Here is a 13,951-nt window from a genome sequence, read left to right on the forward strand (position 1 = left end):
TACATTTTCATTACAAGTTCTGCTCTGTGAACTTAAACGTATTCATTTCTGTTGTATAATCAGCTTACATTAGGGTTTCATCAGAGTGTTATGACTGAAACGTAACGAATTTAAACATCCGTTTATTGTACTTTCCTAACAATAAATAACTACAAAATCAATGCCTACACCAACGAGTATACTGGCATACTCACCACATTATAGACAATAGCACATCCATTTACATTGCAATGATTAAAGGCATCACATGGTTATTTCTCCTGGTGATGAACATTTTTTTGTGTGTGTTCAAGCTACTGGGCCGAATGCATAAAACAAGCAATTGCTTGTAAGCAATCGCTTCAAGCAAAAGCACAAGCTCGTCTAGCAAAAGGTGTAGTTCAAGCAATTGCTTAAATCCATATGCATAATCTTTTGCTTATGCCAATACCTTTTGCTTGCCCCGCACAAGCAATTGCTTGTGTTTTCAACAAAAGGGATGTCACGCCTGTGCGAACACAAGAACAAAGGCGAGTGTGGCAGCATGTATTTGAAATAGGCCATGGGGTGAAGCTGAAAAAGAGGCTTAGAAAATGGGTTTCGTTCCAGCAACACTGGCACTACTTTCTGAATGCGGAAATGTGATGTTTTGTACATCCTAAATATACTGTAAAAAGTTCTCCTCGAAATATCCTGTAGTTTTTGCGAAAATCCATATTTTATAAACTGCGACCAGCAGCCCAATACACATAGCGTAATGGGGCTGCGGATTGTAGCAATTAGGATTATGACAGAATAGTATCGCGGACAAATGTCAACCTTAAATCGAACAAAAATTCTTCAATTTGAAGACTTACAAGTAAGGTTGAAGTATTGACAACAGGATTCGTGCAAGGTTTGGTTCTACAAATAGTCATTTTCTGTTCGAATTGATGACTTAATATGAATAGGTCGAGAGGAATCTGGGAGAGCTACGCAGAATTGACGGTCAGCGCAGGCGCACACATCACTGCGCACAAATTTCAAATCCATTGACTGGATGTAGATGTCTGTGTGTGCATGCGCTGGCCGTCAATTCAGTGTAGCTCTTCCAGTTTCCTCTCGACCGAGTCACATTTAGTCATCAATTTGAACAGAAAGGAACTATTTGCAGAAGCAAACCTTGCACGAACTCTGTTATCAATACTTCAGATTTATTAATAAGTCTTCAAATTGAAGATTTTTTCCCGATTTTAAGTTGATATTTGTCCGCGATAAAACATCCGTCATGATCCTGTATGCTACAGTTCACAGCCCCATGACGCTATGCGTATGGGGCTGCTGGCCGCAGTTATGCGTATGGGGCTGCTAGCCGCAGTATAGTTCCCATAGTGTTTCTAAGCTGAAATACATATGCACATTTGTAAAGCACTGCTTTTAGCCATATACCTAGAAAAAAAAAGTGAAGTTTTGGTTTAATAGTTGCATTATATCTCATGTTTCAGTTTTTCCTGATGCTGGCTATGCAAAGGAGGACAAGAGCAAAGTGGTTCGAGACCGTATGAGAGAGAGCACTGACTGACCGTCATAGTTAAGGCGCTAATTCCTGTACGCTATTTTGACCCCTTCCAGGCCCAATGGGGGCGGGGGGGGCACATTGTGCCCCCTACATAACTTCTTTATTATATGATATATGACCGTCATATTTGGCACATGGGTAGAGCAACTCATGCTCTACATGACCCAACATTTCTCAAGGTTACCCACTGAGGGCGCTATTTCCCAAAATATAAAAAATACATAGAAAATATGCTAAAATCATGTTTTTCTTTCTATTTCTTTATCCCCCGTAAATATGTTTTTATTTTATATTAATCATTTTCATATTTACTACAAAGGAAGAGCAAGTCAACGTTCACTATTTGTTTTGGTTGAAATTTCTTAAGGTCAACATGTGGGGGCGCAATTCATTACATTATAAAGAAATATATGAAACTTATTACGTATTGCTTGGAATGGGTGCATAAATTTGTATCACATTTCATATTTCCAAAATACTGAAATTTAAATTTACAGATTGATATTATGATAAACAAATGATATTCCAGGCAAAGCTTGTGTGAAGATAACACAAAATAAAAAGGTAATCTTTGAAAAATGCTGTATTTTCGATTATTTCTATTATATCTATTGTTTGATGCCTATGTTATATAAAAAAATAAAGGAAATAATAAGAAGACCATTTCAGGGTAATTCTCAACCATAATTACTTCACATTTCGGTCCTTTAGCAAACTATAGCCAAGAAAACCCCAATTTCATTCATAATTATACTGTTAACTGAAATTGAAACAAAAAATCATACAAAATCTGACTAACATGGTTGTCAGTTTACGGTTGCCATAGCAACCAGGAATATCGGACATACCTAAATTATATATCAAAATGTTTCCAATAAGATTTTAGGAAAAGTCACCAAATTTGGTTGAAATTGGGTAAAGGGTTTAGGAGCGGCAAACGAAAATATGGTAGGGGGCACAATGTGCCCCCCCCCCCCTCCCCCTGGGCTTTATAGGGTTAAACTACCCACCTCAACACTACAAAATTAACCTAGATAAAACGGATAGGACCCCTAAGATTTTCCCTCATTCTCTCCTTAATAGCATTAATTCATTACTGCACGTTTTAATACAAATTTACATGTCATGACTTTTCATTTTATCTTTTTATTTTTAACCCTAGCTTACCAACGAAAAAGTACGCTTTAAGTTAATTCCATTGATGGATAATACAGTGTACGTGTATATTCCTTCTTTAGAAAGGAATTTATCTGCATTCTTGAATAAATTTCCTTTAAGAACAAGAACAATCAATTGCTTTCTTCTGCTCTTTTCCAAGGTTGTTTCGAATAACCATTTCTCTGTAAATACTCTAAAAAGCTAATATTAGAATATCGTCGGCTTTGCTCTCTGTATTAACATAGATTTTGAAGGGAATTTTGTGTCCATACATTGCTGGAAACAACATTTGCCTGTACTTTGAAGTCAAATATGTGTTAAAAGTACGGTAGATGGTACAGTAATATTATGCAGAATGACATGCTTATTGAGCTTTTTGAAAATATGGGCATTAGTTCTTAAGTATTGACAGCTGAATCCTGATTGGATATTACTGGTTGCCATGGCAACAGGAAAAAACTTTTTTTAACATAATCAATAAAAATGCTTGTTTTTATTTCATCTATCTACAAAAAAAAAAGAACTGAACCAAAAATACCAAAGTTTGCAGCAGTTGGAGGCATTTTTGGGATTATCAATCACCTGTATACATCTGGTTACCATGGTAACCATGCACAATATTTTAACTTACAATGTATCCCATTGTTTTGCTGACATCTCTAGCAACATGTATATATATGGTTTTACGGAGTTTTGATGAACTATTCATGAAATAACTGCAAAAAAATGTGATTATATTGTAATTATCAGTGCCAGCCGTCACCGACCCCAGTCTAGTTTCTAGTCGTTTTTATTTCGTTTTCATCTCTCCGAGTTGCAGTTGGCGCATGTGTAGAAGCCCACTTTATTGTGCTAAGCCGAGCGAAGGCGCATACCAAGTGATTGCGACGCCCGAACGGTTCGGGGTCACAATCACTGGGTATGCAACCTCACTCGGCTTGCTGCAACTCGGAAGAAATAAACACGAAATAAAAACGGTTAGAAACTAAACTACACTGACCCCAGCTAGTGAGTTTGCAGGCAAAAACCCTTGTTTGTCGAGGAAAAAGTCTGCGTGCGCTAAGACTACTACACGCACCACTGGCACTGGCGCCTGTAGCAGTGCTAGTGGTGCGTGTAGTAGTCTTGGCGTGCGCAGACTCTTTTTCAAACAATAAGGTCTTGTCGCAACTAAAATGGCCTGTAAAATGTTATTGATACCACAATTTCGAATCACATACTACCTAGGGGTGTTCCAGAGAGTCCAACCGACCACCCTATGCAGTCAAACCTTTTCTGCGGGGTGGGTTGAACGAAATCATTTTTTCTGGGTCCCTGCGCCTGGACTATCAGAGGTCAAGGCAAATGCCTTATATTCTGTTCAAAGACATGTTATTAATCAAATGACTAATCATTCAAGGCAAAGAAAGAAAGAAAAAAAAATTGTGCGTTTGTGTGTGTGTCCGCGTGCATGTGGGAGAATCTTATTGTACACACACACACACACACACACACACCCTCACATGCACACACACATACGCACATACATAGTTATGAAGATTCAATATACCCAAGTGTATTAAAATATTATTCTACATGCCTTTGCCATTTATCACATCAGCATCATAAAAAAGACTATCATAAACATGAACACACACAATGATATAATACATGTATTGATCAGTGCATTACACACACAGGTGCATAAAAACGCTGACATATTATATACACTCACACGCACACATACAAACTCATGTACACACATGAGACATTACTATTAAACAGATCATATTGTTTATCAGTAAACATGTTTTTATTTTCTTCTTCTTCTTCTTCTTAAGAAGTTTTAATATACTTAGATCACATAGCAATCACGTTGTTCATGAAATATTATACAGTACTTTAGAAAATTTAATCTTCATAAAATTTCTGAAGTTTTCATTGCTATTATTAGGTTACAACATGGTGGGACACTACCTCCTTTCATGTAAGATAGCTCAAAATGATAATCAGTCAAATTTTCTAGTTTTGATAAATTTCCTGGAACATTCCATGGTCCAAATATCCTTGAAAGGGTGTAAAAGTTTTGAAAAATGCCAATATATAAAATAAAGGCAAAATTATAGTTTACCCATTCATGAGTGAAACCTGTTGGATTCTGTATTGGAGGCAATGTGTACCTGAAAATCTTGGAGAGAATAAAACAGGTTTGGCATTAAAAATTATGATAACATTGCAATTAACTTCCAATATCAGAGGATCTGTGCAAACCTGACTCAACTTATGTACAATTTTCATTTGGCTGGTATTAGTTTTAGCAAACTGATTTTGTACTCACACCTACATTGTACTGACCTTTCTACATGAACATTCTGTTTCAGTATTAATAATAGTTACATTTTTTTCCCCAGAGTGGGAGAAACAAATTTTAATCGTAGTCATTCAGTTTCATGAAAAAACCACACTTAGGAAAACATCTTTGTTCTTAGAATAATTCAACCCTAATCAAATCATAATAGTGGGCAGAAATGTTTGCTAAAGGGCGAACAATCACATACTGAGGCAAGGAGTCAAAACATGTTGCATAAACATTGGCATTCAAAATACAGGAAGCAATCTGTATTACAAAGACATTTTATCATGCACAACTTTGGTAAGATGTCAATTCTTGAATATCAATCACATTGACCAAAGCATTGGTGCATATACAGTACATTCTGTTCTTTGTGTATGTGTGTGAATGTTTCAGTGGTGTATATATATATTGCTCCATTTTATCAAGGACAACTTATAGTAACATGACAATGTTTTCATGCTTCATTATCAATCATATTAACCTATTTCCCTCGGCAAGTAGGCCTACCGGTAATGAGCAGGTTGACTCTGTTGCAAATGATGCATTTTACAGGCAACACAGCAGAACCTGAACAGCTTCCAGAAGAAAATCTTGATCTTGCTGTGAGCGTCTTAGGGGAGAAAACAGATGCTCCTGCTGACGGACCAGCCTCCTCCTTCAGCTTTCGTTTCCTAGCGAGATTCAGGCGTTTGCTATCTATAAACCTCTTGTAGCACGTTTCATGGAATCCTATTTAATACAATGGAGAAATGAACAGCAATGATTAGCCGTTGGATTTTGTTAGGGGGAAAAAGGCTAAACGCTAGAGGGAGGGGTTGAACATTACACTCAATATATCATTAAATGTACAGTAGGCCTAGACTATTGACTGCAAATATATTTGAATCTTGTAATTACCAATAAGCCCTAGTACTATGCCAGGTATTCAATAACACCTCATGATCATTGTCATCATCAACTACTTCAACTTGTACTTGCAGTGCAATTACTGATTTTAAATTACATCGACAGCTTTCAGCACCTGATCACATGCAATATCAATTATCATAATTATGAATACAACTGCCTTATCATCATTAATACTAGTAATCCTTGGCCTTTCACTATCACCACCACCCACTGCTTTATAGTTTGGCACAACATAATGGTAATCATATGTTTTAGGGAGTTTAATTGTTGAAATTATGTTATTGTCATTGTTGGTTTTTTAGACCTATTTATATCAAATATTAATAAGTTAATCTAATGAGATGCTAAATGTGTGTTTTGAGGGGTGAGAGAAACAGGATGGATATTTAATATCAATACTCCATGGCCATGATTATGAAAATATAAATTTACATGCAGTTTAGACCTTTTTCAATCCAGTCCTGTGTGTCAAGGTTTTTACAAAACAATATCACCGATCAGCTACATCAACCTACAACCTGGGCTGTACATAGAACAACATGTAAAATTACATCTAGGCTACATTATAATGTATAACGGGGCTATGCTATGCCAAGGTGAAATTCAAGATAATTTATCTAAAATGTAACAGACACGCTAACGGCTAAGCTAAAACTGCATTGGCGCCCATTATAACATACACAAGCAACGTTCACAACATAGCTAACGTTGTACTTGTAGTCATCATGGTCATTAACATTATGCATATATGAGAGAGACTGCACTGCAGTGTCGACTGCTACGACTGTACGCACGTAGACTAACCTGTAAATTATCCTACGGAGGTTGCAGTCAGTCCCCCTGAGCAGCTGAATCACTTCGTTCTGGTCTGCGATTTCACGGTCTCCCCCACTCAATTTGATCCACTCTTTGGCACACAAAATAGGTTTCGTCTATCTTAGGTTTGTCATAGCCGTGAAATTTTCAAACTTCATCGATGTTACATGCATATTAACGCATCTTAAAAGTTTCGGCAGAGCAGACGACGTAGACGCGTCGACAGGCTCACAGGGGGCGGCCATTTTGACTCGTAAACAATAATTCTCGATTCGGATTGGATAACATACATCACATCATCGTTCGCGAATGAATATCGTACGCGGCAAAGTGTACATATTCAGCTCCTCAGTGACAAAAAAGTTCACTGTTTCCCCCTAAATTACCAAAATACTGCAGGAGGGTTTGTGTCGAACTTTTTCCTGTAGCCTTTTTGGTTATTTGTTTACATGTAGCTGTGGAGAAATTTTAGTGCCGCAGTTGTCGGAACGAAACAAGCGAAAAAACCAGCTCACCCCATGGCCTAAAAGGGCATGTGTGTGTGGAAACGTTTCCTGACATAGCAGAAGAGCTATGGAATGCACACACAGACATATACACACACATCTATACACACACACGTACTACTGGCTGATTCCCATCACTGCAGCTTATAGTAGCCCGGATCTGCCAGATCGCACGTGGAGAGAGGTCCCCTTGCTCTCCACCGAAGTCAGACATCCTACCTGTTTTTCATCACATTTTGCGTGCTAACCACTGGACATTCCCGTTGTTGAAATGAAAAAAGTTTCTTACACTACTTATGAGTAATTTCTTGTAGATTTATACCACTCCTTCACAAGTGTGGTCTTTCTTTCATAAATATGAACATGATACTTAAAAGGGAACGTTCCGGTTAAGCAAAAGCTCAAGCTCATTTTACAGAGCTTGGAAAATCGTAAGCAATTGCTAGCAAGAACTAGCAAATGGTATGTTTTATGCATACGTTTTTCAGCAAATGCTTGGTCTCTAAGCAATTGCTTGCAGGCAGCAAGCAATAGCTTGTGCTTGCTAGCAAAAGCTTCTACTTGCAAGCAATTGCTTGTTTTTATGTATACGGATTCGAGTAAAAGGCTAGCACAAGCAATTGCTAGCGTTTATGCATTCGGCCCATTCATTCCTTTTCATTCGTAGTCTAACTTGCATGCAAGAAGGTATTTCAGATATTTCTTTTTGAATTTCTGACCATCAATGAATTCACCAAGGTTTTTTCGTTGTTGTTTTTCTTTTTAATCATTTTGAGCACTAGTATTTTGAAATGAGTAACCCTCGATGCATTCCATAACCAGATCTTCACTTCTTCGTGAATGCCTGGGTAGTGTTAGTGACAATTAGACAATCTCCAATGTGACGAATCACAAACAGGAGAAAGTCGATGTAGGCCTAACGTACACAAATTGACATGAGTTAGCCCAGATGCAAACCATATCATGCAATCAAAGTAGTCGATCAGTTTGTACGATGCAAAATCAAGTTCGAATGGCTAAGAGAGCATCTCTATGAATAATAACCAGCCATTTTCCAGATACTTTGTTAAGTCTGCAATTAATCATTTTAGTCATGATTCGAAATGTGCCTATTGAAAACCCATGTCAATCGAGTGAACATTCCGACTGGTTTTCCTTTTGTGAAGCAATCACAGCGAAATGTTTTTCATTACTTCTCTTTTAATATGAAAACTAAACATGATTTTGCAAAGGTCAGAAACATACACTTGGAACTTTTCAATTTTTTAAGAAACCCGGTATGCAGATTTTTTTCCGCTTTCCTGTCTGTCATCAAAATTGAAAGTCATACGCATGATTTGAAGGCATTTCTATGTGATTAAAATTTTCTGTTTTGACTATAATATGGCTTACCTCTCCTAATGATCTTGGTGTTGAAACTTTGCACGTTTTTCAGCCTTTGCTGGCTGTTCTTCCCTCTCAAGCTTTTTGGGCATGATTTTCAGCGAAGTGTTGACGCCCATAATGCATGAAGTCGAAATGGAGGGTGGTGCAGGGTTGTAGTAACTTTGTTCTATACTGGCGATTCCACGTCATAAGGCGACTAGACTGGGAGAAGGGCGTGGCTACATGAAAGACAGGTTAATCGATGAACTGATCGTCAGAACACCTCACCGGACTGACTTCTTAGTCCAAGACCTGGAATGAATGAGGCATATGACCACTCTGTTTTCAGTCATTGATCAGTGTCCTTCATATTCTTGTGGGGTTGGAAACTTTCTCCTGGACCCTATTGCATAAAAGTTGAGATCAACAAGAACATAAAAGATACAATAAGTACCGAATTCTGGTTGGCTGATATCGGACCTGAGTTATTCTGACTTGCGTTTGATTGCATGCTGTCATTCAAAAGGAGGCAGAATTCCAGAAGGAATTAGTATACAAATGATGCACAGGATAGAGTGCGTTAGTGTATAGTGCACTCGAGGGTATTTACAATTGTGAAACATGCACGAGGCGAAGCCGAGTGCATGTTGCACTACATTGTAAATACCCGAGAGTGAGCTACGCCTCCACTAACGCCACGAAATAATCCTGTACATCATTTGTTTTATACAATGGGTCGAAAATTCGAAAACTAACAGCATTTTCCAGCGTTTTTCACGTACCTTTGTGGGTCAAGACGTCCGAAGATGTTCGTCCCAAACAATGCCAAACATTTACGCACGTCGCACTCGGAAATACAGTATAAGTATGATGGGGGGTTGGGTTTCCGGACACTTAAGTTCCCGCATGAAAACTTACTTATTTTACATCGAATATGCACCCTTTACCTTAAAGACTTGATATAGACTCCTCATATAGGCCTACTATACAACATACTCTGAAAACGGCGTGAGAATTAACCTGCTAAATCGTTGGATTTGCCCTTCAAAGTGACTCCATGACCATGTACGCGTCCGGTCCCACAACGCTGGGTCTACTGTATTGTACAAAGTGTACGTATAAGAGTATACGTACGCCACACATGTTATGCACAGGGGAAGAAAGGCCGCGGCCGGTCACAGTCGATCCGTTCCGGGTTCCGGGGGAACCGATATACTGGCTGAATCCAGTCGATTAGTTCCGCGGAACGAATGTACCGCACAATAGGCAGTACGCAGAAACGTTCCGCAACCGCCGATCCTATCCGGGTTGTGCGAGTAGGCCTCATTAAAAACAAAATAATATCTGTTTATCATGGATGCCTATACCAAAGCCAAAAATCTAAGAAAGCTATTTCTTCATTTTTAAAATGATATCAAGGACAAACCTGTTTTTACGTTTTGATAATTTCCCTTTAAATGAATCATACTTATAGCCTCTTACAAGTGGCGCGAAGAAATGAATCACTGTAGGGCTTACAATGTATTAGCTAAATAGCATGCACAAATACGTACGAGTCGATCATCGCCGTTGCACAGACAGTGTGCGATTAGCCTTTATTTATAGACAAAACTTCAAAGAACAGTTCAACGAAAGAGCGTGATAATACTATAGTTATAGGTCATACATTTATAAGAGACTGCTTGAAGTGGGAAGGAGGAGAGGGGGAGGTTTTGCTGGGTAGGGTACAGCAAGGATAAACATGTTTTTTTTTCTCTCTCTCTCTCTCTCTCTCTCGGTGAGCTTTGTTCTGATAAGAAAATTCAGCTGTTCAGCTGTACTTCAAAACAAAAAAGAATGTTGGTCCAATAGTCTGCAAACAAATTGTTAATGTGTATGCAGGGGACTAAAATGGAGCTATGCATGTGGATTTCATTTTATTTATTTATTTTATTCTCATTTTTCTTTTAACAAAACATAACACAAAGTAAATAAAAAATGCAATCATAAGCAAACATACATTACAAAGTATGACATTCAATGGTTATTAACAAACTAATAAAGATATGCACACATACTGGAATCACAAAGTTATGTTTGCAGGGTAAAAATGAGAACTACCCTGCATGTACACTTGTCGTCTCTTCTTCTCTTCTTCTCTGACCAGGAGCATCGCTTGTAGATTTTAGACCACTCTAAAATATCTTCAAAAATACTTATTATAATTACAAGTACGTAATTATGCATAATGCAAAGAATATAAGACAAAATGAAACAAACAACAGAGACACAACAACGTGACATGACTAAACTGAGAGGAATATACGAATGAAAGGATTAGAGCAAAAACACAATTAAAGGAAGAAGGAGAGAAAGAGAGAGAGAGAATGCCTACATGCTGAACTTCATAAACGGAAGAGGAGATTTATTGATTGATTACTCAAATTGTCCACTCTGGAAATTCTTTATACTTTGGATACCGCAACAAAATTAACATTCAATACATTACAGGTACACCACAATCAGACATGTCATAGAGTACAAAATGAAACTCACTCACATTAACATACAGTAACGTATGCACCATATACATCAACCCGACATTTACAGCTACATGTATACAAAAACTATTAATATACAGCTGTATATCACTTTCATATAATTATTCCACTCATAAATGTATTTGATAATATCCTTTCATACATCATCATTATACATCAAACAATTATATCACTACATATCCCAATATATTTGTATATATCACTCCAAAAAAAATCCAATATATATATATATATATATATATATATATATATATATATATATTGGCTTCGCACCTTTTACGTGTGCTTGTAATATGTATTTCCATTAAAAATGTATGTACATATATAAATGAAACTTAATGTTTACGAAGAGAAAATGTAACTTTTTTGTGTGTAACACCAGATTTCGAACATAGGTGCACTGTTTGGATATTCAAGTTAGGGTATCACAGAAGTCAGAAAATTTACGTGAGTTTGTGATAATTTCTTTCAAGGGGAGGGCTAGTATCTGATAAATGGGAATCAGTGGGAATGCTCGGGGATGATTGTTCCAATTCTAGTGGGATTCATTAAAGAGTACATTAATTTATCTATTGTTGTATGAAAATCATTTGCTTCAGAACGGTCTCATATTCAAGTAATGTGTTGTTTAATTCCCCGTCGCTGTACAGGCATGCTAACCCGGAAACATTAAACTGCACATTACTTGAATATGAGACCATTATGAAGCAAATAATTTTCACAGAACAAAAAATGTACTCTTAAATGTATCCCCCAAGGATTGGAACAATCATCCCCCAGCATTCCCACTGATTCCCAATGATCAGGTACTAGCCATTCCGTTTTAACAGAAAATATTTTTTCGGGCTGCAGTCCCTATCATGAAAAGGGAAGACATTCAAGATTGAACGGATGGTACAGTATTGACTATAAGATGGTGTTCAGAACAAACAAATAATGAGAAACCTGCAATACTAAACAGCATTCAATTCTTTTAGAATTCAGAGTTCACTTTTCACAAATTAGCTTCAAATTGCTGAGATATAATGTAGCTACAGTGCGTATAAAAGCAACAAGATTTAATTTCGAATTTGTGAAGATGGTGTTTACTTTGCTCCAAAGTAATTAGCAACATCATAGAGCCATATCTCCTCTTTCCAATGACATCCAATTTTTCCATTTCCAATGGTGTGGGGAAATGCAATGTACTCATTATTAGATTCCCTTCTCCGTATTCAAAAGCGTGCAATAAGAATCATAAACCACGCCGGATATTTTGCTCATCACACTAACTGTTTTTTCATCAAAACAGAATTCTGAAAATTCCAGACCTATTTTATTACAATCTCGGAATTTTCATGAATAAACTAGCAACTAACGAATTACCATCTGTTTTTATCCACATGTTCAAAAGGAATCGCTCTATCCACTGTTATCACACTTGCCAGAGTGACGCCTATCACCAACGCCGTACTCGCACTATTTTTGCAAAGAAAACAATTATATTTACTGGACCCAGATATTGGAATGACCTCCCTCAAGATATTACTTCTTCTTTGTCTTTATTCACCTTCAAACGCAAATTAAAACAGTTATTACTTAGTGCATACACACTTCCAAGTGTTTAGCAACTTTTTTTTTTAACATATACTACCAGTCTTTTGTCCTTGTCCGCAGCTTCAAGTTATTGACGTTATTTAATGGTACCGATACATTTTTTAATACATAGCATTCCTTTTCAAACACCACGAGATCCGTATACAGTCTGATTTGTGCGATATCTATGTGGTTCATTACTTTATTCTTTATCATTTTTTTTGTACTGATATAATTTTAGTTGGTCAAGACAAACATATCCGTTCTCCGTATAATTATATGCCTATGAATTTGGGAACCTACAGTTTTACAAGCGTTAAAGCTTTTTATGTAGGCTCCATCATATTTCTGATACTTATTTGTGGCATCTTCATATGATATGACCATGTACATTTGTGTCAAGAATGTTTTTTTTTTTTTGTCTTCTTCTTCAATTAAAAGACATGATTGTATATATTTGGTATTCTTGTTTTGTTGTCAATAATTTTGTAATCTCATCATTGAGAAAATGCAAATATGAAATTTGAACTGAACATCTTATTTATTCTTACACGGTCATGGATGGCTGAGTAATCATTCTTTTTGGACAATGGGTCAAATTGGACTTGGGACCAAGTTTCAATTAGTGAGACCAGCATAAATCCTTTTCAATTCACCTTTTTTTTTTTTGAATGTTCAGACTGGTGAGACATACCTAGGGCCCTTCTTCTTTGAAAACAACCGCAACGAAAATGGATGGTTACAAATTTTAAATGAACATGTGATTCCTGAATTAATGGAAATTTTTCCTGTGCAACAAAGTGGTGTGTTCAGACGCCTATGGTGGGCACAGGATGGCGCACCAGCCCATCGACTAGTTGCAGTAAGAAACAGATTGGCTGAGGTATTTGGAAATCGGTGATTGCCTTGTATCATGATATGGATTGGCCACCAGAATCTCTGGATCTAACTTCTTGCGATTTTTTTTCTTTGGGGTTATCTCAAGAGCAAAGTGTTCATTATCCCTCAACCTGACATTGCAACTCTGAGACAAAGGATCACTGATGAATTTGAAGCTCTACGCCATCAAGCCACAATGATTCGCAGAGCTGTACGTGAGATGTAGAAAAGAGCTACAGTGTGGGAAGGAATGGTGGCCGTGTTCAGGGGCATGGGATGTAATGTTAAAAAGAGATATCCGAAAAAAAAAAAAACCAACAATGGTAAGTTG

General features: G+C 37.2%; 1 protein-coding gene across 1 annotated transcript in view; it reads right to left on the reverse strand.

Annotated features, from left to right (window-relative positions):
* Positions 1–8,763, reverse strand: part of LOC140239191 (NLR family CARD domain-containing protein 4-like) — a 43,122-nt gene extending 34,359 nt beyond the window's left edge. Inside the window, 1 exon segment of the mRNA XM_072319072.1 lies at positions 8,654–8,763. Coding sequence (XP_072175173.1) covers positions 8,654–8,763 — 110 coding nt within the window.
* Between the last annotated feature and the right edge of the window lie 5,188 nt (positions 8,764–13,951).

The sequence above is a fragment of the Diadema setosum genome, chromosome 15 (genome assembly GCF_964275005.1).
Source record: "Diadema setosum chromosome 15, eeDiaSeto1, whole genome shotgun sequence".
Lineage (NCBI taxonomy): Eukaryota > Metazoa > Echinodermata > Echinoidea > Diadematoida > Diadematidae > Diadema > Diadema setosum.